The 27,091-nt window shown below is 41.2% G+C and overlaps 1 protein-coding gene and 1 non-coding gene across 3 annotated transcripts; one reads left to right on the plus strand and one right to left on the minus strand.

Moving 5' to 3' along the window:
- The first annotated feature begins 1 nt into the window (after position 1).
- LOC115790640 (TRPM8 channel-associated factor homolog) lies at positions 2 to 27,089 on the plus strand. 2 transcript variants are annotated; one of them, XM_030744503.1, is made up of 12 exons: positions 2 to 77; positions 1,132 to 1,804; positions 2,462 to 2,678; positions 3,310 to 3,601; positions 8,428 to 8,729; positions 9,028 to 9,202; positions 9,490 to 9,584; positions 20,394 to 20,607; positions 23,441 to 23,677; positions 25,384 to 25,601; positions 25,793 to 25,906; positions 26,256 to 27,089. In XM_030744503.1, the coding sequence occupies exons 2-12, from the start codon at positions 1,158 to 1,160 to the stop codon at positions 26,496 to 26,498; spliced, it is 2,754 nt and encodes a 917-aa protein (XP_030600363.1). In that variant the 5' UTR covers positions 2 to 77; positions 1,132 to 1,157; the 3' UTR covers positions 26,499 to 27,089. The 2 variants fall into 2 exon arrangements, with proteins under 2 accessions (XP_030600363.1, XP_030600362.1); XM_030744502.1 differs by having other exon boundaries at positions 31 to 160.
- Positions 10,066 to 10,138, minus strand: trnak-uuu (transfer RNA lysine (anticodon UUU)). Its single transcript has one exon. It is a non-coding gene; the product is annotated as a tRNA-Lys (tRNA).
- Positions 27,090 to 27,091: the final 2 nt, after the last annotated feature.

A 27,091-nucleotide genomic window follows, 5' to 3' on the forward strand; every position in this document is an offset into this window, starting at 1 on the left:
AGATGAGGACTGGTGAGTCACTATTTTTCGTCCATGGGTGAGACAGGGAAGAAAACCTGACACGGAACTAAGACAAAGTAATTTTTTCTCTTACTTGCGCTTTAGTTCGAGGTTAAATGCTCGTCTGAAGACCAGTTTGGTGTGACAACGAAGTGGCCATGTATGTTCGTCATTTATTTATTATGTAAAGTTTAGGCTTATGTAAAGCATTGTGATGAATACTGAAGTGTAGTCTGGTTTCTCTTTAGAGGATGGTTTTGTTTTGTAAATGACTACATCAAAGTGGATCTGTAGTCTACAATAACACTTATGATCCATTCAAGTTAAGCTAGCAATAATGCTGACACGTGTAATAATTTGATATCATGCGAAACCCTGGATATAGATTTATTTAAAACAAACAAAACAAAAATAGATATTATCGTATTTATTTCAGCTCCCGTTCTCTATTGAGCTTTCAACATTCACAGCTGTTGACTACACACTGAGAATGTTGACATAATGCGGTTATTTTCCATACTTCATCCAGATGTTTAGTTTGGCTATCATCACTCCTTCTGTTGGTTGTCCTCACTGAATACCCTCCTCTGATTATATATGACTTCAAATAGGCACTTCCTTTATTTCTTTCTTTACAAGTTTAAATGGCATCGGGAATCGGCAGCGGCAGCTGACAGACGGGAAGTGGCGGGTGTGTGTGTGTGTGTGTGTGCCACCAATCTGTAATAAAATACCCCCCCCCCCCCCCCCCCCCCCACACACACACACACACGCCAAACAAATAGAACAAAACAAAGGAAAATAAAGGAAAAATCTAACAAGAGGAGCCTACAACACAGTTCCTCTTGGTACAGCAATGGTGTTTGGCACAACAGAGCATGCAGACAATAATTAAGGTTGCTTAAGCTACGACACAACACAGGTTTTAAAATAAAAAATAGGTACTCCCTTTCACATTTTCTTCTGCCCTGTCAGGTAGAGATCTAGGTGTGTCACCTGTCTTGTAATGACATATGTGGTACAAAGTTGTATATCTTTGTTGTATATCTTGTCATGATGTGTAGCATCCATTTAAGAAATACTGTGGAATCTAATCTGCTAACACAATTTGTTCTCCACCTTCTTTGTCAGTCTTCAGAGTTCAAGTCCTATTGACCATGTCCATCCAGTCATTCCAAAACCAACATGAAGAGGCCTACGCCTCCCTGATGAGAGGCATGAAGGATCTTGACCTACAGGGACCCTGTGTTCCCAGTGACCTGCTGCTGATTGGAGACCATGCCTTTCCTTTGGCAATGAACAGCCGAGGTCATGTCCTGATGGCTGCCTCTCTGTATGGCAGTGGAAGGATTGTGGTCCTGGGTCATGAGGGCTACCTGACTGCCTTTCCTGTTCTGGTAGAAAATGCTGTGACCTGGCTGAGAGGTGATGGCTCCGATAACCTCTCTGTAGGGGTGCACAGAAATGTCAATGCAGTTGCTGATAACCTCCAAAAATCCAGCTTCCAAGCAGAAGTTGTGGGGGCCTTCAGTGATAACCCGGGGGTTGGTGTTTATGTGACAGACACCTACAGCGTGGGTTCAGACCCGAAGGAGCTGGTGACGTTTCTGAAAGCCGGAGGAGGGGTGCTGATAGCGGGGCAGGCGTGGAGTTGGGCTGCAGATCACCCCAAAGAGAACACGCTGCATCAGTTTGATGGGAATAAAGTGTCGGGTGTGGCAGGGATCTACTTCTCTGATCATCCGGGTGATGCGGAGAACCTGCCTGTCTACCCTCAGATCCCTTCTTCCTGGATGTCTGTAGTGTGAGTGCATGTTGGTTCTATTTTATTAGACAGCTACAAAGATCGCTCTTTGCAAAGGTTGCAAGGTTTAAGCTGAACACTACAGTTTTATTAAAAGTGAATTGCTTGTTATTGAAGCAATTTATTTCATTTAATTCTAAATTAAGTTTAACATCAAATAAATTGCAATGTACTATAGAGCGTATATGACATTTTAAAAATTATTTTTATTAATTTTTTTCAGTTTTTTTGTATATATGCTTTCTAGAGTGTACAAAAAGATTCCAATTTACAAGATTGATTTACATGTTTATATGTTTATGTTACATTTTCATATGACAAATTGTGTCTTTGTTTTGATGTTTTCTACCATCAAGTTCTGATTAAATTGTGCAATAAAATACAGTAGTTCTTGAGGATGAAGTCAACACTGGTAAAACATTAAGAAAATAAATTTTACGCTTAAATTTCATAATGAAACATATTTTTTATACAGTGCCTGCTAGTGATTATAAAACATGAATGCATTTCAGGTTTCATGATAATATTCTAAAAATGGAAAAAACAAAATAAGAATTGTAAAATTAATCACTTGTATGTCAATTAATTAAAAAAATGCAGTTTACACAATTATTAACTTAATTCTATACAAATCATCTTCCACCTTTCAAAATACAGCATAGGTAAGGATTTTGAGGACGACTTGCAGTTCTTGCTCCAGGGGGTTTCAGAGTTTGAGCTCCCGTCTAAGTCAACTGCTTCTGAGGTTCTAGTCCACGGGCCGCTAGCCTTTCCCATTGGGACCACAAATGGTGGAGAGGCCTTCCTGGCAGGAGGCTACTATGGACAGGGACGCGTCATTGTGGCCACACATGAAGGATATCTGGGAACAGAGGTAAAGTCGACACCATGAATTGGTTTTCCAGTTTAAGTCTTTGTAATTTGTAATCAACACATTTTCTCACATTTTGCATGTATTATGCATGTATTTCACAGATAGCTTGATTTAATCCAGACAACAAATATGTACTATTAAATATATACTATGGGTTTGCATCAGGACTTTGCTGTCTTTAGTGAATCATTGGTGATAACTCTAACCCTATATGAGGTACGGCTCAGGAGGTAGAGTGGGTCTAAAGTGCTATTTAATTCCCAGTCCATTTGGAGAAAACCAAAACAAGGTTTTTGGGGTGAAAAAAATGAAAGAAAGTGAATAGTTTTTGATGTGTGTCATTATAATGTATATTTTCTTTATTCCCCAATTTCCAAAGACTTGGTGAATAATTTAATTCAAAAACAAAACTATTGTCATTGCCTGGGATGGACAGGTGGATGCCCAGGTTAAAGTCTGGGTTAGGGTTGTCAGCAATAGTGACTCATATCATGATAAGGTCAGGGTTACTATTTAGGGGTAAGTAGACCTCACAGTTAATAATGAAATGTTTCTGCTGATCTGCCAAACCTTGTATAGATCAGATAAACACACGGCTGCCTTTGTTTCTGCTTTGCTTCTTTTATTTTAGAGCTTGGCTCCATTCTGGCAAAACGCCATCCATTGGTTGGATGAGGGCCGCAGAGGGGTTGTTGGTGTAACAGTGGATCGTGCACTCAACATTCTCAGGAAGTCAGGGCTGAAGTGTGAGAAGACAAACTTCAGGAAAGACCTCAGCGTGTTTGTGTGTAAGGCGTATATCACTGAGCAATTGGAGGAAATCCAAAACTTTGTGGCAGAAGGAGGAGGCCTGCTGATTGGAGGACATGCCTGGTGGTGGGCACAAAATCACCGTGGGAAAAATGTCCTAACAGAATTCTCAGGTATGAAAAAGCACCACAAAAAGTCTGCAGAAACAAGCAAAAGAGTTTGGAGGTGGTTCCAGTTAAGAACCACGTGTGTTTCCTGTGGGATGTGACTGACAGTGGACAGTTTGTAGATTATCTGAAACCAATGTGTGAAACACTTTTACCTGAGCAAGAATGATTTCTTTTGTAAACTTTAGGATATGGTGGAGACCTTTTACCCATTGATGCCAGTTTGAGCCAGTGTATAATCCTCAAAGTATCAAAGCAGGCTAAAAAATGCTTAAGAAGAAGAAGAAGAAGAAGAAGAAACATCCTTCATTGTCCCACAGAGGGGAAATTTGGGTGTAACAGCAGCCGCAGTTATTATAAATATAAATATAATAATTTACACTAATTAGAATATATATACATATATATATGTATATGTATATATATATATCGATATATATGTATATATATCGATATATATATATATATATATATATATATATATATATGTATATATATATATATATATATATATATATATATATATATATATATATATATATATATATATATATATACATACATATATATACATACATATATATATATATATATATATATATATATATATATATATATATATATATATATATATATATATATATATATATATATATATAAAATTAACAAACAAGATTAACCTTAATAATACCAATAATAACACTATATACAATGTACATGATGTGCCTGTGTGTTGAACCTTAACAGGCCGGACTATTTACAGTATATTACATATTATCCTACATTGTGTAGGTTATTGTGGTTTTTGTTGGGAGCAGTGATGGTTATAAAGTCTTACAGCTGCTGGGAGGAAGGATCTGCGTTAACGCTCCTTTGTGCATTTAGGATGCAGCAGTCTGTCACTGAAGGAGCTCTCCAGCTCGGCAACAGCTTCATGCATGGGGTGGGAGACTTTGTCCATCAGTGATGTTATTTTGGTCAGAGTCCTTCTGTCTCCCACCACCTGCACTGAGTCGAGAGGACATCCTAGGACAGAGCTGGCTTTCCTGATGAGCTTGTCTATCCTCTTCCTCTCAGCTGTAGGCAAGCTGCTGCTCCAACATACTGTTGCATAGACGATGGCTGATGCCACTACAGAGTCATAGAAGGTCTTCAGGAGTGCCCCCTGCACTCCAAAAGAACTCAGCCTTCTCAGCAGGTAGAGTCTGCTCTGACCCTTCCTGTAGAGCGCATCAGTGTTATGAGTCCAGTCCAGTTTATTGTTCAGGTGAACACTCAGGTACTTATAAGAGTCCACTATCTCAATGTCCACTCCCTGGATGTTCACCGGTGTCCGTGTGGTGGGTCTGCGCCTGCGGAAATCCACCACCAGCTCCTTGGTTTTAGCGGCGTTGATCAGGAGGTGGTTCCGCTGGCACCAGCCCACAAAGTCCTGAGTCCACTGTCTGTACTCTGAGTCATCCTCACCTGTGATGAGGCCAACTATGGCAGAGTCGTCAGAGAACTTCTGCAGATGGCAGCATGGGGAGTTGATGGAGAAGTCTGCAGTGTAGAGGGTGAAGAGGAACCGTGCCAGCACAGTTCCCTGTGGAGCCCCCGTACTGCAGACCAGCCTGTCAGAGACACAGCTCTGTGTCCTCACGTACTGTGGGCGGTCAGTGAGGTAGTCCAGTATCCACTCGGAGATGTGGTGGTCCACTCCTGACAGTTCCAGCTTGTCTCTCAGAAGTCCTGGCTGGATGGTGTTAAAAGCACTGGAGAAATCAAAGAACATGATCCTCACAGTGCTTCCAGGCTTCTCCAGGTGGGTCAGAGCTCGGTGCAGGAGGTAGATGATGGCGTCATCCACCCCGATGCCAGGCCGGTAGGCGAACTGCAGCGGGTCCAACGAAGACGACACCATGAGGCGTAGATGGTTGAGGACCAGCCTCTCGAGGGTCTTCATTAGATGCGATGTCAGGGCTACCGGCCTGTAGCTGCTAAGATCCTTTGGATGTTTGGTCTTTGGTACCGGTACCACACAGGAGGTCTTCCACAGTTGTGGTACTTTCCCCAGCTTCAGGCTCAGGTTGAACATGTATCCCATGATGCCACACAGTTGATCTGCGCAGCACCTCAGGAGCCTGGAGCTGATGCCGTCTGGACCAGCAGCCTTTCGCACCTTGATTTTACGTAGCTCCTTCCTCACATGATGAGTTGAGAGGGACAAGATGGAGGTGGGGGATGGGGGTTGTGAGATGGAGTCCTCAGAAGTGAAGGGGGTGGGTGATGGCTGAGAGCTGAGAGGTGTGAGGTCCCAAGAAGAAGAAAGCTTGGCAGTCATTAAAGATGGTGGGGCTGACAGCAGGGGGGACTGGGCTGGGGGAGGGGTGGGTGGCTGGTCAAACCTGTTAAAGAACTGGTTCAGGTTGTTCACCCACTCTAAGTCTCCCACAACCCTAGGGCTTGGTTTGTGGCCTGAAATTGAGTTCAGACTCCTCCAAACCCCACTGATGTTGCTCTGCTGTAGCTGGTCCTCCATCTTCTTCCTGTAGATGTTTTTTCCATCCCTGATTTTCCTTCTCAGATCCTTCTGCATGGCTCTCAGCTCCTCCTTATTTCCTGATCTAAAGGCTCTCTTCTTCTCCTTCAGGAGAGCCTTTATTTCAGAGTTGATCCAGGGTTTGTTGTTTGAAAAACACCGTACCCTCCTGGTGGGCACAGTGTTTTCCACGCAGAAATTGATGTAATCTGTGATGCATTCCGTGATGCTGTCGATGTCCTCCCCATGAGGGGCACAAAGCTCTTCCCACACAGTGGAGCTAAAGCAGTCTCTCAGAGCTTCTTCAGTCTCCTCAGACCATTTCTTCACTGTGTGTGTCACAACTGGTTCTCTGTGTACCAAGGGTTTGTACACAGGCTGGAGATGAACCAGGTTGTGATCTGAGCCCCCCAGGGGAGGCAGAGGTGATGATCTGTATGCCTCCTTGATGTTGGCATACAGTAGATCCAGTGTGTTGGTATTTCTGGTGTGGCAGGTGACATACTGGGTGAAGGTGGGGAGAGTGGAGGACAGGGAGACGTGGTTAAAGTCCCCTGAGATCAGAAAGAGGGCCTGTGGGTGCTGTGTTTGGAGTCTGCTGGTGGTAGCATGGAGGACATCGCAGGCTGCAGCAGCATTAGCAGAGGGCAGCACATACACAGTTATCACAATAACATGTGAAAACTCCCGAGGAAGATAGTATGGCCTCATACTAACAGCGAGCAGTTCAATGTCCTTACTGCAGAGCGTCTCTTTGATGGATAGATGTCTGGAGTTGCACCATCTATCGTTCACAAACACAGCCAGACCCTCGCCCCTCTTCTTACCACTCTCCTTGGTTCTGTCGGCACGGATTAAATGAAAGCCGTCCATGTTTATGTGTGAGTCCGGGGTTAGCTCGGTTAGCCACGTCTCCGTCAGGCACATGAGGCTGCTCTCCCGGTAGCTCCTTTGATGTCGCGCTAGCGCCGCCAGCTCGTCCACTTTGTTGGGAAGAGATCTCACGTTTCCCATGATGATGGATGGGATGACGGGCCTGTACCTTCTCCCCTGGCAACGACGACCTATGCCCGCACGTCTCCCGCTTCTCTTCCTTCTCAGTTCGCGGGGAATATCGAGTCGTTCTGCAGGAGTAGGCACAGCGGAGCTCCCGATGGAAATCAGCTGGTCCCGAGAGTAAACAATAGGAGCATGGCCACTCTCGCAATCTCCAGACATAAACACCATAAAAAGGGTAAATAAAAACAAAGTTTTCCAGAAAAAAGTCCGCTCCATCATGAGGAAAAAGAGCGGAAGATACAGAAACACAAAAAGACATCTAATACTAATCAAAATGAGAAAAAGCACGGAATTAGTGCGGAGCTGCTGAAACTGGCTGCCTGCTCGCGCGGCGCCGGAAGCGGAAACTAAAATAAATAATGAAGATACAACACATAGAACACGCGAGTCACTAGACAGGCTACTTTACCTGTGCTCTGGAAAACCTCCAAGGTGAGATGTGAAGGAGTGGTGGCTCAGCTCGTCCATCTCAACAGAATCCTGAGCTGCTTCACTTGGGGCAGGAACTGTTTCCCAATCCAGTTTGTGCAGTCTGGCAGAGAACAGTGGCCTCAGATTTGGAGCTGCTGACTCTCATCTCAGTTGCTTTGCAATCAGCTGCAAACTGCCCCGGGGTGTGCTGAGGACCATATTCAGATGAAGCTAACAAAACCATGTCATTTGCAACAAACAGGAACTTGAGTTTCCCAAAGTGAACACCCTCCTTTTCCCAACTCACCTTGAGATTCTATTTGTGAATATCATAAAGTGGATCAGAGACAATGGGAAAGAGTTGGAGCCTTCTCTTAAAACCTTAAATAAACTTTGTCAGGAAGGCTGAATTGTGTTAATATCACTATAATTGCAGCACAATCTCTGGTCTACCTTTTTGGAAAATGGGGACCACCACCTTTGTCTGCCTAAGGACAAAGGTGTTCTACCCCCTGGATTGTCTAAGTTGGTAAATGTGAAAAAGAAAGCTTGGTTTCATACCCAAAATTACTGGTAGTGTTTTTTATAGTTCACTTGTATCAACCCTTAAGCTACTCAAAATGCTTTAGATTACAAGCCACATATACCCACGAAAAGACACTCTCATATGGCACTTTCATTGTATGTGCACGGTGCTCTGATAGCTCCCAGAATTTTGTCCAGATGACCAAGGTTATCTGCTGTTTTCCACTAATGTTCCAATTAGTGGAAAACCAAGGTTGTCACATCTCTAACCATACAGCACAGTATATTTAGTCAGATTTGGTGTAATGTCTTTCAGGGAACAAGCTCCTGAACAAAATGGGACTGTGCCTGTTGGGAGCAACAATCAAAGGAGGATCATACAAAGCCCCTGTGCCCAGCCAGGTTATTAAAGATACCTACCACTTCCGTCACCTTCTATACCGCTTCGCCGCCCATGTGACTACAGGTGAAAAACTTAGCCGGCATGAAGAGAGATGTCTGAAAAAGCTGGGCAACGACTGCAACACTTACTTGCAGATGAAAGCCCACGACTGCTGCCACTACAGACAAGTGTTGGCCACACTTACTGATGTGTTAATGAGTTCAGGCCTGCCACAGGTGAGTAGACAAAATATTGTGCACACCTTTGCAAACAGCAGAATTGCAACAGAATGATACAAAGATGTGCTGGCTGATGTGGTTTGTGACAATGATTTGTGCCAAAACATGATAGTGTCACAGCTACTGGTTGTTACATCACTGATATCAGACAGTAATATGTGTTAGATACAATTTGTATCTTTTTTATTTTTGCCCAGTGTATGCGTGGGGTTTGGTGGTTTTGTTTTGTTGTAAGCTGCAGATCCTTTGATAATGTGAGAAACATATTTTATAACATTCACCATTCATTTTCAAGGTGAGTGAAAGCTGCCCTGTAAGAAGTCCCAAAGACCACTTCCTTCTCACGGTGGGGACAGAGTTATATAAGGTTTCCCCAAATCCTGATGCCCTCCTGCCCCACCTCCACAAGGACAATCCACTGATGCCCGTTGTCTATAACCACCGGATCAAGATTGATGTCAAGACAGCAGGTCAGATCTCACTGCTGTGTTCAAATATGCAATCTGTTTATAATTTTAATTGGTGCACAGTATGTGTGCACGAGTTATTGTTTCACAACATATTTGAATTGCACAGCAGTGTTCAACATTCTACAGTAATATTTGTTCTTGATGTTATATAGTATTAATCTATGTTCCTCATGTTTATGAAACTGGGAAAGATGTAAATGCAGATTTTATACCTGTAAATATCACTGACTGTGATCTTTTATAACTGTGTGTTTCAGATAATAATAATAATAAGTAATGTTTTTCAGATGGGGTAGAGTGGATCAGTACAGGTCTCTACCTCTCTCCTGGTATGAAGACCTATGTGGCCATACCACCTCAGATTGTTAACAAGAATTGGAAGGTATTGAATACAAAGTGGCTTGATTTTGAGTTCACTGTGGTTTTAGAATGGACTAGTTCTTATATAGCGCTTTTCTACTCAATATGAGCACTCAAAGCGCTTATACAACACATTTTACATTCACCCATGCACTCCCATGTTTACTTCGCTAACATTCACACACATTCATACTCCGACGGGACGGTCGGTTAAGTATCTTGCCCAAGGATACATTGGCATGTAGCCTGGAGTAGCCAGGAATCTAACCACTGACCTTCCGATCAGTAGGTGACCTGCTCTACCTACTGAGCTACAGCCAACCCCGACAAACTAATATTTGTGACTAATCTGAACTCATCCTGGACAAGGAGAGTGTTCAGTCACAGGTCAAACCAGAAATTTTTTCTTGTTGATTGGCACTCAGGTGGGGTGGCTGGTAGCATATACGCAGGTTTCTTTGAGGTGGATTGAAATCAGCTGTGTCTTTACTTAAAGCTAGCACTGCCTGAACAGGGACTTGAACCCTGGACCCTCAGATTAAAAGTCTGATGCTCTACCGACTGAGCTATCCAGGCCCTAGGTCTCCACCTACTCAGATCCTTCACAACCATGTACTCTTCACAGCAACAAATTACTATTGTCATGTACAAAACACCACTATACACACCTACAAATTCAGCCAAACTATCACTTTTCAAATGTTAACACCAATTATCAAATCCCCTACTCAAACTATTTAATTTTACACAAACTTTTACTTCTCTTTAAAGCCAGTTAAACTTAATTTGTTAATCACAAACCACTCTGCTCTTCAGAGGACAAAGAGGGACAAACACACACACACACACACCCAAGAACATACACAGACATGAGAAGGAGGGGGTGATGAGCTCCCTCTCACACACTGCACACTTCCACACACTCTCAAGTTGACTACATTCATACAATAGCATGTTTTACTAATGCCGCTTCTTTCCTTTTATTTCTTTAATTTCTATCTTTTCCTACCTTTAATTTATGCTACCTTTAATGAGGTGTAGATTCAAGTAGAAAGGCTGCATCATACATGTTCGTCAACTATGTAAGAGTGGGAACCTTCTCTATTGAATTTCTCCCTACACCCGCAGTTTTTATTCCTTTATAAAACTGACCTAATAAAACAATTCTAATGTTTCATTTAGGATTTAGGCCCGCCTAAAGCAGCCTCCAAAAGAGGGCTTCTCTCCAAATAATGCGGCTTTTTCTTTGCTTATCTTTATTCTTATTCCTTTTCATCATTACTCATTTCACTTTTCTCTTTTACATCTTATTTTTTCTTTACAGGGGCTAGCTTTTACAATTTATTCTGAAGAAGAAAAGGACTTTTACACCCAAATTACCTGCTTTAAGTCTTAGGAATAAAATGAGGGAACTCTAAACCCTACTTCCCTGTCAGGGGCTGCTTTTACAATTTATTCTGAAGCAAAAGAACTTCTGGACCCAAATTACTTGTTCTTCTGTTTTAGAATAAGCTGAGGGACCTCGAAACCCTACTTCCCTATTTTTGGGGGGCAGCTTTTACAATTAATCTTAAATCAAAGGACTTCAAAATGCAAACTGCTTGCTTTTATGATTCAAAATTAATTGAGGGGCCTCGAAACCCTGCATCCCGGACTTTTAAGGGTTGGCAGCTTTTTGCGGCGTGTTCTGAGACATCGGTCCCTCTAAACCGTTACATGGTTGCTTTTATATCCCACTCAGACCGCAAGGACCTCTAAACCTATCAAAACCCCGAGGGTGGGCATTCTCAGTGAGGTGATCAATCCTCTCGGGCTTTCACCGTCGTCACCCGTGTCCCTTTTTCTTTTAATTCTTATTTTACTTCATTCTTAACTTACTTTATTCTTTAACGTTTTTATTTGACTTCGTTCTTCTGACGTCAAAATTATACATCATAGACACAATTTCCTACTTAATTTAGTATTCTTCAATCAGCAGATATTTTAGATAAATGGGATCTGCTCACCCGCTTTTTTTTTTTTTATAGAGGCCTCTGTAGCTGTCTGTTGTGTCCAAAATGTATTTCAATCCTGCTTTTCACATTGGGTCACCAAATTGTAGTATTTTTAAAAATAAAACTTCTGTTCATTTAATAAAAGGTGCAGGAGGTGCTCAATTAATCTTCAACTGGGTTTATTTGCCATATCAAAAGAATGAAGTCAAAACACAGGGCCCTGTTAATTACTCTGGAATTTTTCACTTCTTCCTGTTATCTCTATTTCTTCTGTATTTTCTTCACTTCTTCCCATTTTTCTCATGCATGTATTCACTTTCACTTCTACTCTTTTTAAATCTTGTCTCTCTCTCCTTAACACTATTTCTCTCTCTCCCTTTTTTTTTTCCAACCTCACAAATACTTAACAATTTAAAACGAAGGATAACTACAACACACACAAAAACAAAAATCCTCCAGCACAGGTTCTTTTTCTGCGTGAGCTGGAATGAAACAAAAACACACTCACTTCGCAAGGTGGCTCCTGGCCATGGAGTTCCCAGAAGGTGACCGCGTGCTGTAGCCCACAAGCAGTTCTCAGTTCGTGATGCCAAAAAATGTTGTTTCTTGATCTTGATGCCATAATGTTGTGTTTGAAGAAATCCTTCGCTGACAAAGTCTTAATGCATATACAAAGTTTATTACAAAAACAGACAGTGTCAAAACAGGTGCTTTTTTCCTTTGCAGCCTGGGAGAGGGAATTTCCAATCGCCCTAACTCAACTCAGCAAGGGGAGAACAAAGGTTATATAGTGTTGGTCAAAACCCCCACATTACTAACTTTCCATATATGGCTATAAGGAACAGCTTCAACCTCTAACCTATAGCTGGACATATGGTCAACTCCTTATATGGAAGGCCAGAGACTCTACAATGGCCCTCTTTGCATTCCTTTGTGCTGCATCTCAAGTTACCCTTCTGCACAAACCAACAAAGGCTTTAAGGAAAGAGACCATATATGCATATATAGAATTTAACATAGCAGTACAGACACCACATATTTCCCCCCTTCGAGACTTCAAACTAAGTCTTGAAAGACAAAGATGTTTATTATTACTCCAAATAACAGTTTCTCCCATAGCATGATTTTAACAAAAACTTTTTCAGACTTCCTATGAGGTGTGGGAGCAAAAACCCCTACTTAATCAAGGCTGGAGAAATTCTCCCATGATCCTGCTGCCCACAGCGATCACCTTTGGCACCCCAGAGGAACTCAAAAAGAAAAAAGGGAGTATTAATGATTGTCATGTGACCATTTAGCAAATACACAAGAAAGCCTCAGTAAATAAAATCAAAAAAGTGTCCATTAGATCAGCTGGTCGACCCATCGGACTTCTCTATGGACCTTTTCCTGCCTAATTCCTTAATTTCCCTAGAATCGAGTAAAAGAAAAAACATCTGAGGTCCCAATGTACTTACCAAATGAAAAAGACATCATTCTTGAATTAATTTAACCAAAAATGTTATGCATACATGAAAAGCTGTCACAGGTTAAGTCCAACTATTGTGTTACTGTAGTGCATATACAATCAAGCAATATTTTATTATCATATAAATTCAGCCAAACATAGGAATATCAACTGTAGTTCTCCAGCAATATTGGTTCCTTCATGTGGTGTCCATACTGTGTTGATTCAAGGCATTTGTCAGTTCATTTTATTGTCCATTTGTATGAACCCCTCATCTCAGCGGGTTCCTAAACACCTTTTCTGAAAGAGACAAGAAACACTGAACAGTATCTTTTGTAAAAACAACAAATAACATTGAAAACATCAAATGTTAATTATTTCCTTTTTAGATAAATGTGAAATTTACTATTTCTACATTTTTGCATTTCCAATTTATCTTACTTTTCTCTCATTTTCACCCCTTGGAAACATCACATCGTTATATAAGACATAAACAAACAAAGAAAAATTAATAATGGTTAGTAAGGATTAATTAAGTAAAAAAAACAAAATAAAAACAGATATGAAAATTATAATAAGACTAAATGTAAAAGATCTAATGGGATTACACTACAAAGTGAGTATTGCTCCACCACTCCTTCCATCACCACATCATTATCAACATCCAAGTCAGTTGTCCGCATGCTGACAAATCTTAACAACACAATTTTTCAAAACTCCATTCATTTTTTCACAAATTCCTTGGCTCTGTAGATGATAAACATCACCAAGGCGCTATTTAATTCCCAGTTTTTCAAGATCAGTCTCACAGTCTTATCCACAAACTCTTTTCCATTGTCTGAAGATATCCAATCTTAAAATCCCCATCTGCTTATCACTTCTCTGGACAGAAATTTAGCAAGAAATTGCACTTTTACTAATGCATAACCAGCGCTCAATTTTGTCATTCACACGATTAACAACACTCCAGATCTGCCTCACGCAACGGCAGGGCATGCAAATCTGACCTAAGCCTAGAGTATTTCTCAGCTTTTCGCACGCAATAATGTCGTTCACCGTCTTTTGGTTTTGACAAGTTTTTTGCTAGATTAGCCGTGACGCACCTCACTAGGGTGACATCTTTTTGCTCCAAGAGCCTATGATAGTCTCTAAGTCTAAACATAGTCAATGTATATTCACCATAATTCAGCAAGTTTCTGAGACTATGATGGATAAGAATCGTCACTCGATAACCCCATCGTGACCAATGATGCTTTGTCATATATCAATGAAATCCCACTAGGACTCTATAGCATAGTGGTAGTCCCTGCTCAACTTCTGAATAAGCGATAGAATAGTAAGAAATAGGTTGGGGATTTGTTCCTGTTCCAGTTGGCTGACAAAGAACTCCACATGCATATTTACCACCGGTAGAGACAGACACATACAACAAAAAAGGCTCTTAGAATAGTCTGGAAGTGCCAACACTGGGGGCTTCTTGCAGCCTCTGTTTAATTGTTTCAAAGGCCAAAATGCCATCTTGTTTCCAAGAAAGATTACAATGAAGTTGAGCATTTCCCATGTCTTTGATCATGGCTCTCAAAGGTCCTGTTAAACTGGCATAATCTTCAATCCATGCTGACGAATAGCCAACAATTCTCTGCTTCCAAGAGTCCTTCAATTTGTGGCTTGATTCTTCAGATTGCCTCTTCTTTCAATGAATATTGATCCTTCCAGGGGGGTCTGACCCCTGGTCTGAGTTCCACTTTCACTGGTTGAGCTGACTTCACCAGTCCAAAATCAGTACTGCGTTGAAACCACAAACATTCTGGAACTTGTCGTAGCATCTTCAGGTCGCACACAGGTGAAAGCTGCTCCGCTATCTGCCATCATCTCCAATGGGCGATTATTCACTTCCACCTTTACTGTTGGATCTTTCTCTGGTCCCGATGCCACCAACTGACACCTCCCACTCGGATTCTCTGTGCATCCCTATAATCCTTGATCCAGTCCTGTAAAAGGGTTTGCCGGGCCTCTGGATCCGCTTGGTTGGCCACTAACTCCTCTGAATCTGTTGCAATCACGAGCAAAATGGCCAAATTGTCCACAGTTATAACACCCTTCTGAAAACTGTTGCAAATTTAAATGAAAAATACCTCCTCTTCCAAGATTTCCTCATCCTCTTTCCCTCCAGGGTTGCACTGGATTATACATTGACTGAGGGTAAGAGGCCACTGGAATCACCGATGATGGCTGAAACAGTTGAGGTTCAGCCTGATTGAGCTGCATTTGTATTGCTGGTTGATCTGATGGAGGCTGGCTCTGCATGACCACAGCTTGCTTCTTTTCCTTCCTCTTACTCTCTCCCAGTTGTATCTGGTTGAGCTTTCTGAGTGTCTCTGACATGTCTGTATTCTGCCAGGGCTTGTACTCCATTGCCTATCCCCTTATAATTACTGGACACATCTTTTCAGGCGTTTTTCTCTTCCTTAGATGTAATGTCATTGCTGATCTCTGAGATTCTTCCTTTTGAAGCTCTTTTTTCTGAGCCCTTAGATCCTTTAGTTGGTTCACCAAAGCTGTTTGACTAGTTGAAACAGTATCTTTATCCAAGTATGACAAGCACTCATCGATACTTCTTTCAATATCTCTTAATGTCCTCTGTCTGTCCTCTTCAATTCTTGTGCTGGATGCAGATGGGAGGAACCTTCTTGCAGAAGAACCTTTGCTTTCCCATTCTTCATCACTATCTCTATCCATACTCTCCTCAGAAGTGTCGTCTTCTGAGTCTTCTTTTTTCTTCATCTTTCCTCCTTTCTTTTCTGCTTTCATTAGTATCCGCCTGATTTGAGGATCATATCCTCCCACAGTTCTTTCCAGGTCGCTTCCGTCTTCATCCTCTTCTTCTTCCAACCTTCTTTTGTTCCGCTTTGTATGTAGACACAAGCACCCGTACGGTTTGAATTACATCTGGATTTAAAGTTCCATCTTTAGGCCAGGGTTGATCAATATGTGGCCATCGTTTATGCCATTTTTCTGATGTCTTTGCAATGAGTAATTTTATTAATGGATTACTCCGTTTAACTACCTCTACTGGGGTAATTGCTTTCAAAACTTTAGTATCATTGGCAGACATTTTAATGAACTCTCAAATCCCCCCCCCCCTTTTTTTTTCAAATAATTAATAAATTAATTTTCAATGAACTTATTTTATTTCCAATTAATCAATTTTATTTTAATCAGACAGTTTTATTTATCTATTTATTTATTTATCATTAGCAGTAATCGATAATTTTTCCAATCTTAAACCGATTATTTATTAGTCACTCAGCCACAATCCGTAAATACTAAATTGCCAACACCAGAAGAGATACAAACGTGCTGACGCAAAAACTATTCACCCCACTATAACAATATAACTCAAATTTGTCCAAACCAGAATAAAGCTCAATATGCACCACAAGACACACAGTTACTCACATCAACAAAGTGTAAACTCCATAAATGTGTCCAATCTGTTGCCAAATTGTCAGAGAATTGAAATCAAGCAGATGTTCTATAGGAAATGCCAAATTAGATATATGTTTATAAAATGTGTAAATGAAAACAAAGTAAATATGTACTCATAAATGTTTAGAGAACATATCAGAAAGAGTTTGTGAATAAGAAGAACACCGGCCTTTAAAGGAGGTTGATCCACTGGCCTTCAGGCTCTGGCCAGATGTCTCCTCTGGCTGTGTCTATGCTGCCTTGTCTCTCATGCAGGGCAAAGAGAAAAGGCAAGGATTAGTTCAGGTATTAACATATAAAATCACACATACATATAATAATATCTGTCCTCCACATAGCGCTGCCAAGCACCTCACACACCCAAACCATTCATGCTTGGTTACATCTCAGAATGTGGTGCTCATAAAAACATCTCTCTATAAACCCCTTACTTTAGAACCCACTTTGTTATTTATTTTTCTTTTTTAAGGAACCATAAAACTAACAAAAATCCCTCCAAAAAGGAATCATGGAATTCTGTCATCAAAGCCCTCTTACATAAAGATGCACAAATTGTAAGAGCACAAAAACAAGATCATTAAGACATGTAAACTATAAAACCCTCAAAGAAATGTCTGAATTTCTAACAATAGCAGGCAACTCATGTATTGTGTATTTAATCATTACCAATAATATAACATCTATAACCTCTATGTTTAATTACCAACCAGCAGTAATTTCATAAGGCAAGATGCCACACCCACACACACAGCCTCTAAGTGCGGGAAAAATGAAAAGGAAGGAGGGGGAACTCCTCCTCATAAACACACAAAGGACAGGCTCAAATTCACACACACACACCTTCACAAAATGGTGAATCCACACACACCCAAAAACCAAACTGGATGCTTGGCCAAAAGGCCCACAAAACCACATGTGGATGATTTACAACCCTGAGCAGGCAGAGGCCTCACAGCTCTGTCTCTCCACCTAATCAGATCCTTCACAACCATGTGCTCTGTTTACAACAATATATGTAACATACTCCATAAAGCAATATTCACAGCAACAAATTACTATTCTCATGTAAAAAAACACCACTATACACACCTACAAATTCAGCCAAACTATCACTTTTCAAATGTTAACACCAATTGTCAAATCCCCTACTCAAACTATTCAATTTTACACAAACTTTTACTTCTCTTTAAAGCCAATTAAACTTAATTTGTTAATCACAAACCACTCTGCTCTTCAGAGGACAAAGAGGGACAAAACTTTTTCTCCACAGGGGCAACACACACACACACACCCAAGAACATACACAGACATGAGAAGGAAGGGGTGATGAGCTCCCTCTCACACACTGCACACTTCCACACACTCTCAAGTCAACTACATTCATACAGTAGCATGTTTTACTAATGCTGCTTCTTTCCTTTTATTTCTTTAATTTCTATCTTTTCCTACCTTTAATTTATGCTACCTTTAATGAGGTGTAGATTCAAGTAGAAAGGCTGCATCATACATGTTCGTCAACTATGTAAGAGTGGGAACCTTCTCTATTGAATTTCTCCCTACACCCCCAGTTTTTATTCCTTTATAAAACTGACCTAATAAAACAATTCTAATGTTTCATTTAGAATAGAATAGAATGCCTTTATTGTCATAATACAGGATGTACAATGAGATAGGAGGGCCACTCCTGTTCAGTGCCATGCAATAGAAAATCAAATTCTCAAAAATAAAAAATAAAAATATTATAGTCTAGTATAAGGATTTAGGATTTAGGCCCGCCTAAAGCAGCCTCCAAAAGAGGGCTTCTCTCCAAATAATGCGGCTTTTTCTTTCCTTATCTTTATTCTTATTCCTTTTCATCATTACTCATTTCACTTTTCTCTTTTACATCTTATTTTTTCTTTACAGGGGCTAGCTTTTACAATTTATTCTGAAGAAGAAAAGGACTTTTACACCCAAATTACCTGCTTTAAGTCTTAAGAATAAAATGAGGGAACTCTAAACCCTACTTCCCTGTCAGGGGGCTGCTTTTACAATTTATTCTGAAGCAAAAGAACTTCTGGACCCAAATTACTTGTTCTTCTGTTTTAGAATAAGCTGAGGGACCTCGAAACCCTACTTCCCTATTTTTGGGGGGCAGCTTTTACAATTAATCTTAAATCAAAGGACTTCAAAATGCAAACTGCTTGCTTTTATGATTCAAAATTAATTGAGGGGCCTCGAAACCCTGCATCCCGGACTTTTAAGGGTTGGCAGCTTTTTGCGGCGTGTTCTGAGACATCGGTCCCTCTAAACCGTTACATGGTTGCTTTTATATCCCACTCAGACCGCAAGGACCTCTAAACCTATCAAAACCCCGAGGGTGGGCATTCTCAGTTAGGTGATCAATCCTCTCGGGCTTTCACCGTCGTCACCCGTGTCCCTTTTTCTTTTAATTCTTATTTTACTTCATTCTTAACTTACTTTATTCTTTAACGTTTTTATTTGACTTCGTTCTTCTGACGTCAAAATTATACATCATAGACACAATTTCCAACTTAATTTAGTGTTCTTCAATCAGCAGATATTTTAGATAAATGGGATCTGCTCACCCGCTTTTTTTTTTTTTATAGAGGCCTCTGTAGCTGTCTGTTGTGTCCAAAATGTATTTCAATCCTGCTTTTCACATTGGGTCACCAAATTGTAGTATTTTTAAAAATAAAACTTCTGTTCATTTAATAAAAGGTGCAGGAGGTGCTCAATTAATCTTCAACTGGGTTTATTTGCCATATCAAAAGAATGAAGTCAAAACACAGGGCCCTGTTAATTACTCTGGAATTTTTCACTTCTTCCTGTTATCTCTATTTCTTCTGTATTTTCTTCACTTCTTCCCATTTTTCTCATGCATGTATTCACTTTCACTTCTACTCTTTTTAAATCTTGTCTCTCTTTCCTTAACACTATTTCTCTCTCTCCCTCCTTTTTTTTTTTTTCCAACCTCACAAATACTTAACAATTTAAAACGAAGGATAACTACAACACACACAAAAACAAAAATCCTCCAGCACAGGTTCTTTTTCTGCGTGAGCTGGAATGAAACAAAAACACACTCACTTCGCAAGGTGACTCCTGGCCATGGAGTTCCCAGAAGGTGACCGCGTGCTGTAGCCCACAAGCAGTTCTCAGTTCGTGATGCCAAAAAATGTTGTTTCTTGATCTTGATGCCATAATGTTGTGTTTGAAGAAATCCTTCGCTGACAAAGTCTTAATGCATATACAAAGTTTATTACAAAAACAGACAGTGTCAAAACAGGTGCTTTTTTCCTTTGCAGCCTGGGAGAGGGAATTTCCAATCGCCCTAACTCAACTCAGCAAGGGGAGAACAAAGGTTATATAGTGTTGGTCAAAACCCCCACATTACTAACTTTCCATATATGGCTATAAGGAACAGCTTCAACCCCTAACCTATAGCTGGACATATGGTCAACTCCTTATATGGAAGGCCAGAGACTCTACAATGGCCCTCTTTGCATTCCTTTGTGCTGCATCTCAAGTTACCCTTCTGCACAAACCAACAAAGGCTTTAAGGAAAGAGACCATATATGCATATATAGAATTTAACATAGCAGTACAGACACCACAGTACCTAAATGCCTGAAGAAATAGGCACCTAGCCTGTTTCTTCAGGAACTTAGCCACTCTTATTTAGCTGGTGGAACAAGCTAGGTGCCTATTTCTTTAGAACTTGAAAAATCCCAGAAAGAAAAAAACATGTTTGTGGTGGAGACTATAAATCATTTCAGGTCATTCAGTCTTTGAATGTTGTGCAATTAATGCATTTTTAGTTATTCCTTTTTCTAGTATTGCATCTTTCAGTTTATGGTGTAAACAATCTTACATTGGAACAATGCATTTTCATCTGCAGATTCAGATAGGCTGTCAAACTGATAAACTGCACCAGCATGATGAGCTGAAGAGACCACCGTGTGTTCATGAGCGATTTCATGTCAGTTCAGAGATGATACAGGTTTGGAACCTTTGGGGAGGACTCATCTACCTGGTGGCCCCACCCAAAACACAAGTGGAGGGAGTGGAGGTCATAGTGCAAATGGCTGTACCTGCTCCATATTATAAGTCTGGTGAGTTTGTGGTGGATGATACTTTGATATGTGTTTGCACAAGTGTGTACCTTTGTTTGCATTGGGTTAAGGGACTTTTTTGAACAATATAGAAGGTGATTAGAGGGTCTGAGGGCAGCATCTCTACAATCTCCCTGGTTCTAAACAAACATAAAGTGTTTGCTGGGACAGTTCATCCATCTATCCATCCATTCTCTTCTGCTTATCCGGGGCCGGGTTACGGGGGCAGAAGCCTAAGCAGGGAAGCCAGGCTTCCCTCTCGCCAGCCACCTCCTCCAGCTCATCTGGAGGAACCCCAAGGCGTTCCCAGGCCAGCTGAGAGATATAATCTCCCCAGCATGTCCTGGGTCTACCACGGGGCCTCCTACCGGTGGGACATGCCCGGAACACCTCACCCAAGAGGTGGCCATGAGGCATCCTAATCAGATGCCTGAGCCACCTCAACTGGCTCCTTTCGATGTGGAGGAGCAGCGGCTCTACTCTGAGCCCCTCCTGGATGGCCGCACTCCTCACCTTATCTCTAAGGGAGAGGCCAGCCACCCTTCGAAGGAAACTCATTTCTGCCGCTTGTATTCGCGATCTCATTCTTTCGGTCACTACCGAAAACCTACTGGTAAATCACTACTGGTAAATCGACAGCTTCGCATTTACGCTAAGCTCCCTCTTCAGCACGACAGACCGGTGCAGTGTCCGCATCACTGCAGATGCATCCCTGATCCGTCTGTCAATTTAGATACATTTGATTTAGTTTTAGGTGGCCAGAAAGTAAAGGAAACAAATATCCAGTTTAAAAGTTTAACTTAGTAAGCAATGAGTTAGGTGTTCTTTATTATTAACCAGAGCAACTAATTGCACCACAACCATTTAATATTTATAAGTCTGTTTGCACATCTGGGGCAGATATACAATATACAGAGTGTGTGATATTGTATACAATGTAAGAACTCATTTATGTTGTGAATATCATAGAAAATGAAACATTATAAAGACATTTTTGTCTTTGTAGGTAGCCCAGTGGCATGGTGATTAGCACTGTTACCTCACAGTTAGAAGGTCTGGGTTCAAATCTTCTTTGGCCCAGGCCTTTCTATGTGGAGTTTGCATGTTCTCCCTGTGTCTGTGTGGGTTTTATCTGGGTACACTGGTTTTCTCCCACAGTCCAAAGACATGCAGTTACTGGGGTTAGGTTAGTTGGTGATTGTAAATTGCTCATAGGTGTGAATAGTTGTCTGTCTCTCTGTGTTAGCTCTGTGACAGACTGGCAACCTGTACAGTGTGTACCCTGCGTCTTGCTGTATGACAGTGGGGATAGGCTCCAGCGCCCCCACGACCCTGAACAGTATAAGAGGATGCATGGATAGATCTCAGAAACAGCATTAGTGAAGGTTACAAATGATCTTCTTACAGCCTCTGACAGTGGACTCATTTCTGTGCCTGTCCTCAGTGACCTTAGTGTAGCATTCGATACTATAATATATTATTACAAAGATTAGAAGATGCTGTAGGAAGTAAAGGTATTGTGTTGCAGTGGTTTGAATCATATTCATCTAATAAATTGCAATTTGTTCATATAAATGGGGAGTCTTCTTCACACACTAAGGTTAATTATGGAGTTCCACAGGGTTCTGTGCTAGGACCAATTCTATTTACACTTTACATGCTTTCCTTAGGCAGTATTATTAGAAAGCATTGTATACATTTTCATTGCTATGCAGATGATACTCAGCTTTATCTATCCATGAAGCCAGATGACACACATCAATTAGTTAAACTGCAGGAATGTCTTAAAGACATAAAGACCAGATACTTACTCTGGATGGCATTACTTTGGCCTCCAGTAACATTGTGAGAAATCTTGGAGTCATTTTTGACCAGGATATGTCCTTCAATGCATTTATTAAACAAATTTGTGCAGTATCTCTAAATTTAGAAACATCCTTTCTCAGAGTGATGCTGAAAAGCACTAGAAAGAGAGAGCATATTTCTCCCATATTGGCTTCTCTTCATTGGCTCCCTGTTAAATTCAGAATTTAATTTAAAATTCTTCTTCTTACATACAAGGCCTTGAATAATCAGGCTCTGTCTAATCTTAAAGACCTTATATCACCCCAATAGAGCCTTTTGCTCTCAGACCGCTGGCTTACTTGTGGTTCCTAGGACACTTAAGAGTAGAATGGGATGCAGAGCCTTCAGCTTTCAGGGTCCTCTTCTGTGGAACCAGCTCCCAGTTTTGATTTGGGAGACAGACACCCTCTCTCTTTTTAAGATTAAGTTTAAAACTTACCTTTTTGATCAAGCTTATAGTTAGGGCTGGATCAGGTGACCCTGAACCATCTCTTAATTATGCTGCTACAGGCCTATGCTGCTGGGGGGTTCCCATGATGCACTGAGAATTCTTTTTCGTTTACCTCTTTCACTCTGTTTATATACCACTCTGCATTTATTCATTAGTTATTAAAGTTTGGCTTTCTTCCACAGCATGCCTTTTGTTCTGTCTCGCTCCCCTCAGTCCCACCTGGTCACAGCAGATGACTGCCCCTCCCTGAGCCTGGTTCTGCCAGAGGTTTCTTCCTGTTAAAAGTTTTTCCTTCCCATTGTTGCTAAGTGCTTGCTCATAGGGGGTTGTTTTGATTGTTGTGTCTTTTTTCTACACCTGACTGCTTTCTGTCTAATATTCACAATAGAGTGAACACATTGGAGAGGATGTTGGGATTCAGTATCTTCCACATGATACTTTGGCATGCAGGCTGGAATCAAACCACCACCTTTTCAATTAGTAGATGACCTGCTCTACAGTCACTCCTCTATCCACTCCTATATTTGTTCATTTCAGGTGTGACAACTGCAGCTCAGTGGTCGTTGCTGCGCACAGCTCCTTCGCCCTGGGCAGAACTGGAGTTTGAAAATATCATCCTCGTCGTGCCATCAGATGCTGTTCGGGACCTGGAACGACCAGATGAGCTGGCCGCTCTTTGGGATGAAATCATGAAGGCCATTGCAGATCTGGCTGCCAAACCACACAAATTTCCCCGCAAAGAGCGCTTTGTGGCAGATGTGCAGATTTCTCATGGTTAGTCCATTTTGCCATGACATGAAGTCTGACCCAATAAATGCTGGCTGACAGTCTGGATACACATGAAGCAGTCTGTAATATATATATGAAGAGTTTTTGAGCTGTGAATTACTCTGGTAGAATCCATCCATCCTATGAGGCAAGGGGGTTGGAGCATATCCCAGCTGTCACAGGGTGAAAGGCTAGATAAATCCTGGACAGGTTGTAAGAGTGTTGCAAGGCTAACACAGAGAGACTGATCACCATTGATGCTCACATTAACACCTACAGCCAATTTAGAATCACCACTTAACCTAACATACATGTATTTGGACTATGGGTGGAGAAGAGAATCCAGGAACCTTCTCCAGTAGGACCACAGTGCTAATCACTGCACCACTGTGCTTCCTCTGGTAGAGTCAATGAATAAAAACACAGAGTTGGAAATGAGCGTAATAGGTCCACTTTGAAGATCTGTGCATGCTGAGCTGTAGATTGAAAATACTGTATATTACTAGAACATTTAGGAACATGTGATCATATTTGAGTTTGATTGATTCATTCTTTATTGATCCCACAATGAGGAAATTACAGTTAACAGAACACCCATCCAAGAAGACAAACAAACAAACATGGGGAGATTGGTGAACTGTGGCCATGCTACCCCCTTCTGGCGGCGCTGCCGTTAAAAAGATGGAAATAATTGTGTGGGCTGACTCAAACTCCCCCCTCAGCTAACAGTTCTGATAAGAGGTGGAATGTTCATCAGCAGCTAGGTCAAGGGAGATCAGTTCAACACAGATCAGATGACAGGACAGCGGGGGCGTAGAGCAAAACTAGAAAACTGAGATAAGCGGCAGTCCAAGGCCACCAGGGAGCCAAATTTCTGATTCTACAACTTGTTTTGGTTCAGGGTGTACTGAATAATTTGTTGACAACCTTCAGTCTTTCTGGCACCTCTCAGTGGCAAAAAAATCCAGTTATCCGAATCTTCTTGGTTCATTCCTTCGCTGTGCAGAAACAGATACATACGTCTCCAAGATCTTATCCCTCTGAATCAGCTCCAGATATACAGAGTCTGAGTTTGAGTCTGTACCTCTCTGCATTCCCATCACAAGCAGCCTTACCGAGGCCCAACAGCTGCCTGGACTCTCCAAATTGTAACGACAAGCCAGGTATCTCCAGGACCAATTCGGACAAATCCTAGTGTCAATAAGCCAAATGTGCATGTTCTCCATCGACACTATGGCCAGGCACATCATCTCCCATCCGCACAGGAATCCATAACGTAGCCAGTCGGGAATGTCAATTGGATAGGAGGAAATAGGGTTCTCCTTTCCCCAATCTCCTCATGGTGAAAAATTTGATCAAAAATATGGTGTTAAGAGAACAGCTGACCAGATCCATAATTATAAATTCCAGTTCGGAAGTTGTGTGAAGAGACGCTCTAAGCAGCAAAGCAGGGTAAAAAAAGGAAGGGTTGGGGAAAGAAGAAAAGTGCATCCGTCTCCGCTGAGGAGCTGAAGAAAAATATGAGATGTAAACTGCATCGTGACAATGTTCCATATTAAAATATATAAAATTTCTTGTTTAAAGTTGAAGACCTATAATAATATGATGCTTTTGTTTGGATTATTTGCTCTGACCGGATACATATACATGTTTTTGTTTTTTGTTTTTTCTAACAAAGCTATACCACTGTTCACTGCTCTTTTTCTGTTCAGGTTTCATGCATGCAGGTTATCCTGTCATGGCACACAAAGGCACTGCTGGTGCCCTGGTCAGTGCTAAGAAAGGTAAAGGCATGTGGGGCGCCATCCATGAGCTGGGACACAACCAACAGAGAGGCTGCTGGGAGTTCCGACCGCACACGACAGAGTGCACATGCAACCTGTGGTCAGTGTACGTCCATGAAGAGGTGCTGGGCATCAGCAGAGCACAGGTGAAGTAAATCACATGTGTCTTTGAGACCAATGACTTGAAAAGCTTATGTTGAATTGTTACGCTTTCCACATCAGTCAGCATCAGAAACACAACTCCTCTTATTATGTACTATGATGACAAAACACTTAACTTTGTTTTACTGAGAGTGCAATAATTCACAGTCATCTCACTCCATGTTGTTCAATGCAGGCTCATAAAGCTGTAAAGGCAGAAAACCGAAAAACGCGAATGGAGGATTACATCAAGGGAGGCAGGAACCTTAACAGCTGGAGCATGTGGGTGGCCCTGGAAACATATCTGCAGGTGAGAGAATTAGATAGAGAAACTATGCTTGGTCCACACTGGAGTGATTCATTTTAACTGAAAAAAAGTTCAAATAAGACTCAGAGTCTTTAGCTCCATTTGATCTCTTCATCTACCAGGCCATCAGCAAACAACTTAGGTGTAGGGTTGGCTTTACGTTGTATTTTAGCCACAATAATCAAGGACAGTTTCAGAAACTATACAGGATGATACCTTTTAAATCAAGTCGATCAAGAAAGTGTGGAGACGGAATTAAAACAGGATCTTTGCAGTCAAATATAAATAAAAGCAATACTTTAATGCACATAACATGACAAGCAGCATTCTGACTTTGTGTCCTCGTCTGTAGCTGCAGGAAAAGTTTGGCTGGGATGCCTTTAAGAAGGTGTTTGCTGCTTACCACCACATGAGCAACTTCCCTGGTGACAACAAAGGGAAGATGAACCTGTATGCTGAGACTTTCTCCCAGACTGTGGGGATGAACCTGACTGGATTCTTTAAGGCCTGGGGCTGGCCCATAGAAACAGCCACTGAAGAGAAACTGTCCAGTCTGCCTCCCTGGAGTGATCACCCCTTGAGCCAGTATGCCTGAACCTGGTTTCAAGGAGTACTGATATCTTGGCATGAAGTGTACAATGGACAATACAGTGATCTGACTTTGTTTTTTATTGTAGTTTACAGTAGTTTATAGAGAAACAGAAATGATGTACAGTAGTTGCAGATTTTAAAACTGACCTGAGTATGATATTCTTGTGGGGAGGAAGTATAGCAGGCTTTCATTTACTGCCCACATAGACTCGACTTTTGAAGGTGCAAGGAGCAGGATCTTTGCCTTTATTTTATAGTTGATCAGCTCTTGATTTCTGTTTTCCAACCTGGAACAGGTTGGAAAACAGTAGAAGTAATTACTTACTTAATTACTTACTTACTTCTACTGTTGGGAAACAGTAGAAGTAATTCATGAAAACACTATCAGAGATCTGGATTTTCTTTATTTGAATGCATAAACACTCTCAATCATAAAAATCTATGTCTAAATAAAACTGAATTTTATTTAGATATTGTTATACAATGTTTATCATTTCAATAAAGCTAAATAATTTTGTTCCCTGCGGAAAAATAGTGGATCAAAAATACCCACTGCTGTGTCACCTGATGTTTGTGACAGATTAAAAATGTGCTATG

The sequence above is a fragment of the Archocentrus centrarchus genome, chromosome 13 (genome assembly GCF_007364275.1).
Source record: "Archocentrus centrarchus isolate MPI-CPG fArcCen1 chromosome 13, fArcCen1, whole genome shotgun sequence".
NCBI classification, from domain to species: domain Eukaryota; kingdom Metazoa; phylum Chordata; class Actinopteri; order Cichliformes; family Cichlidae; genus Archocentrus; species Archocentrus centrarchus.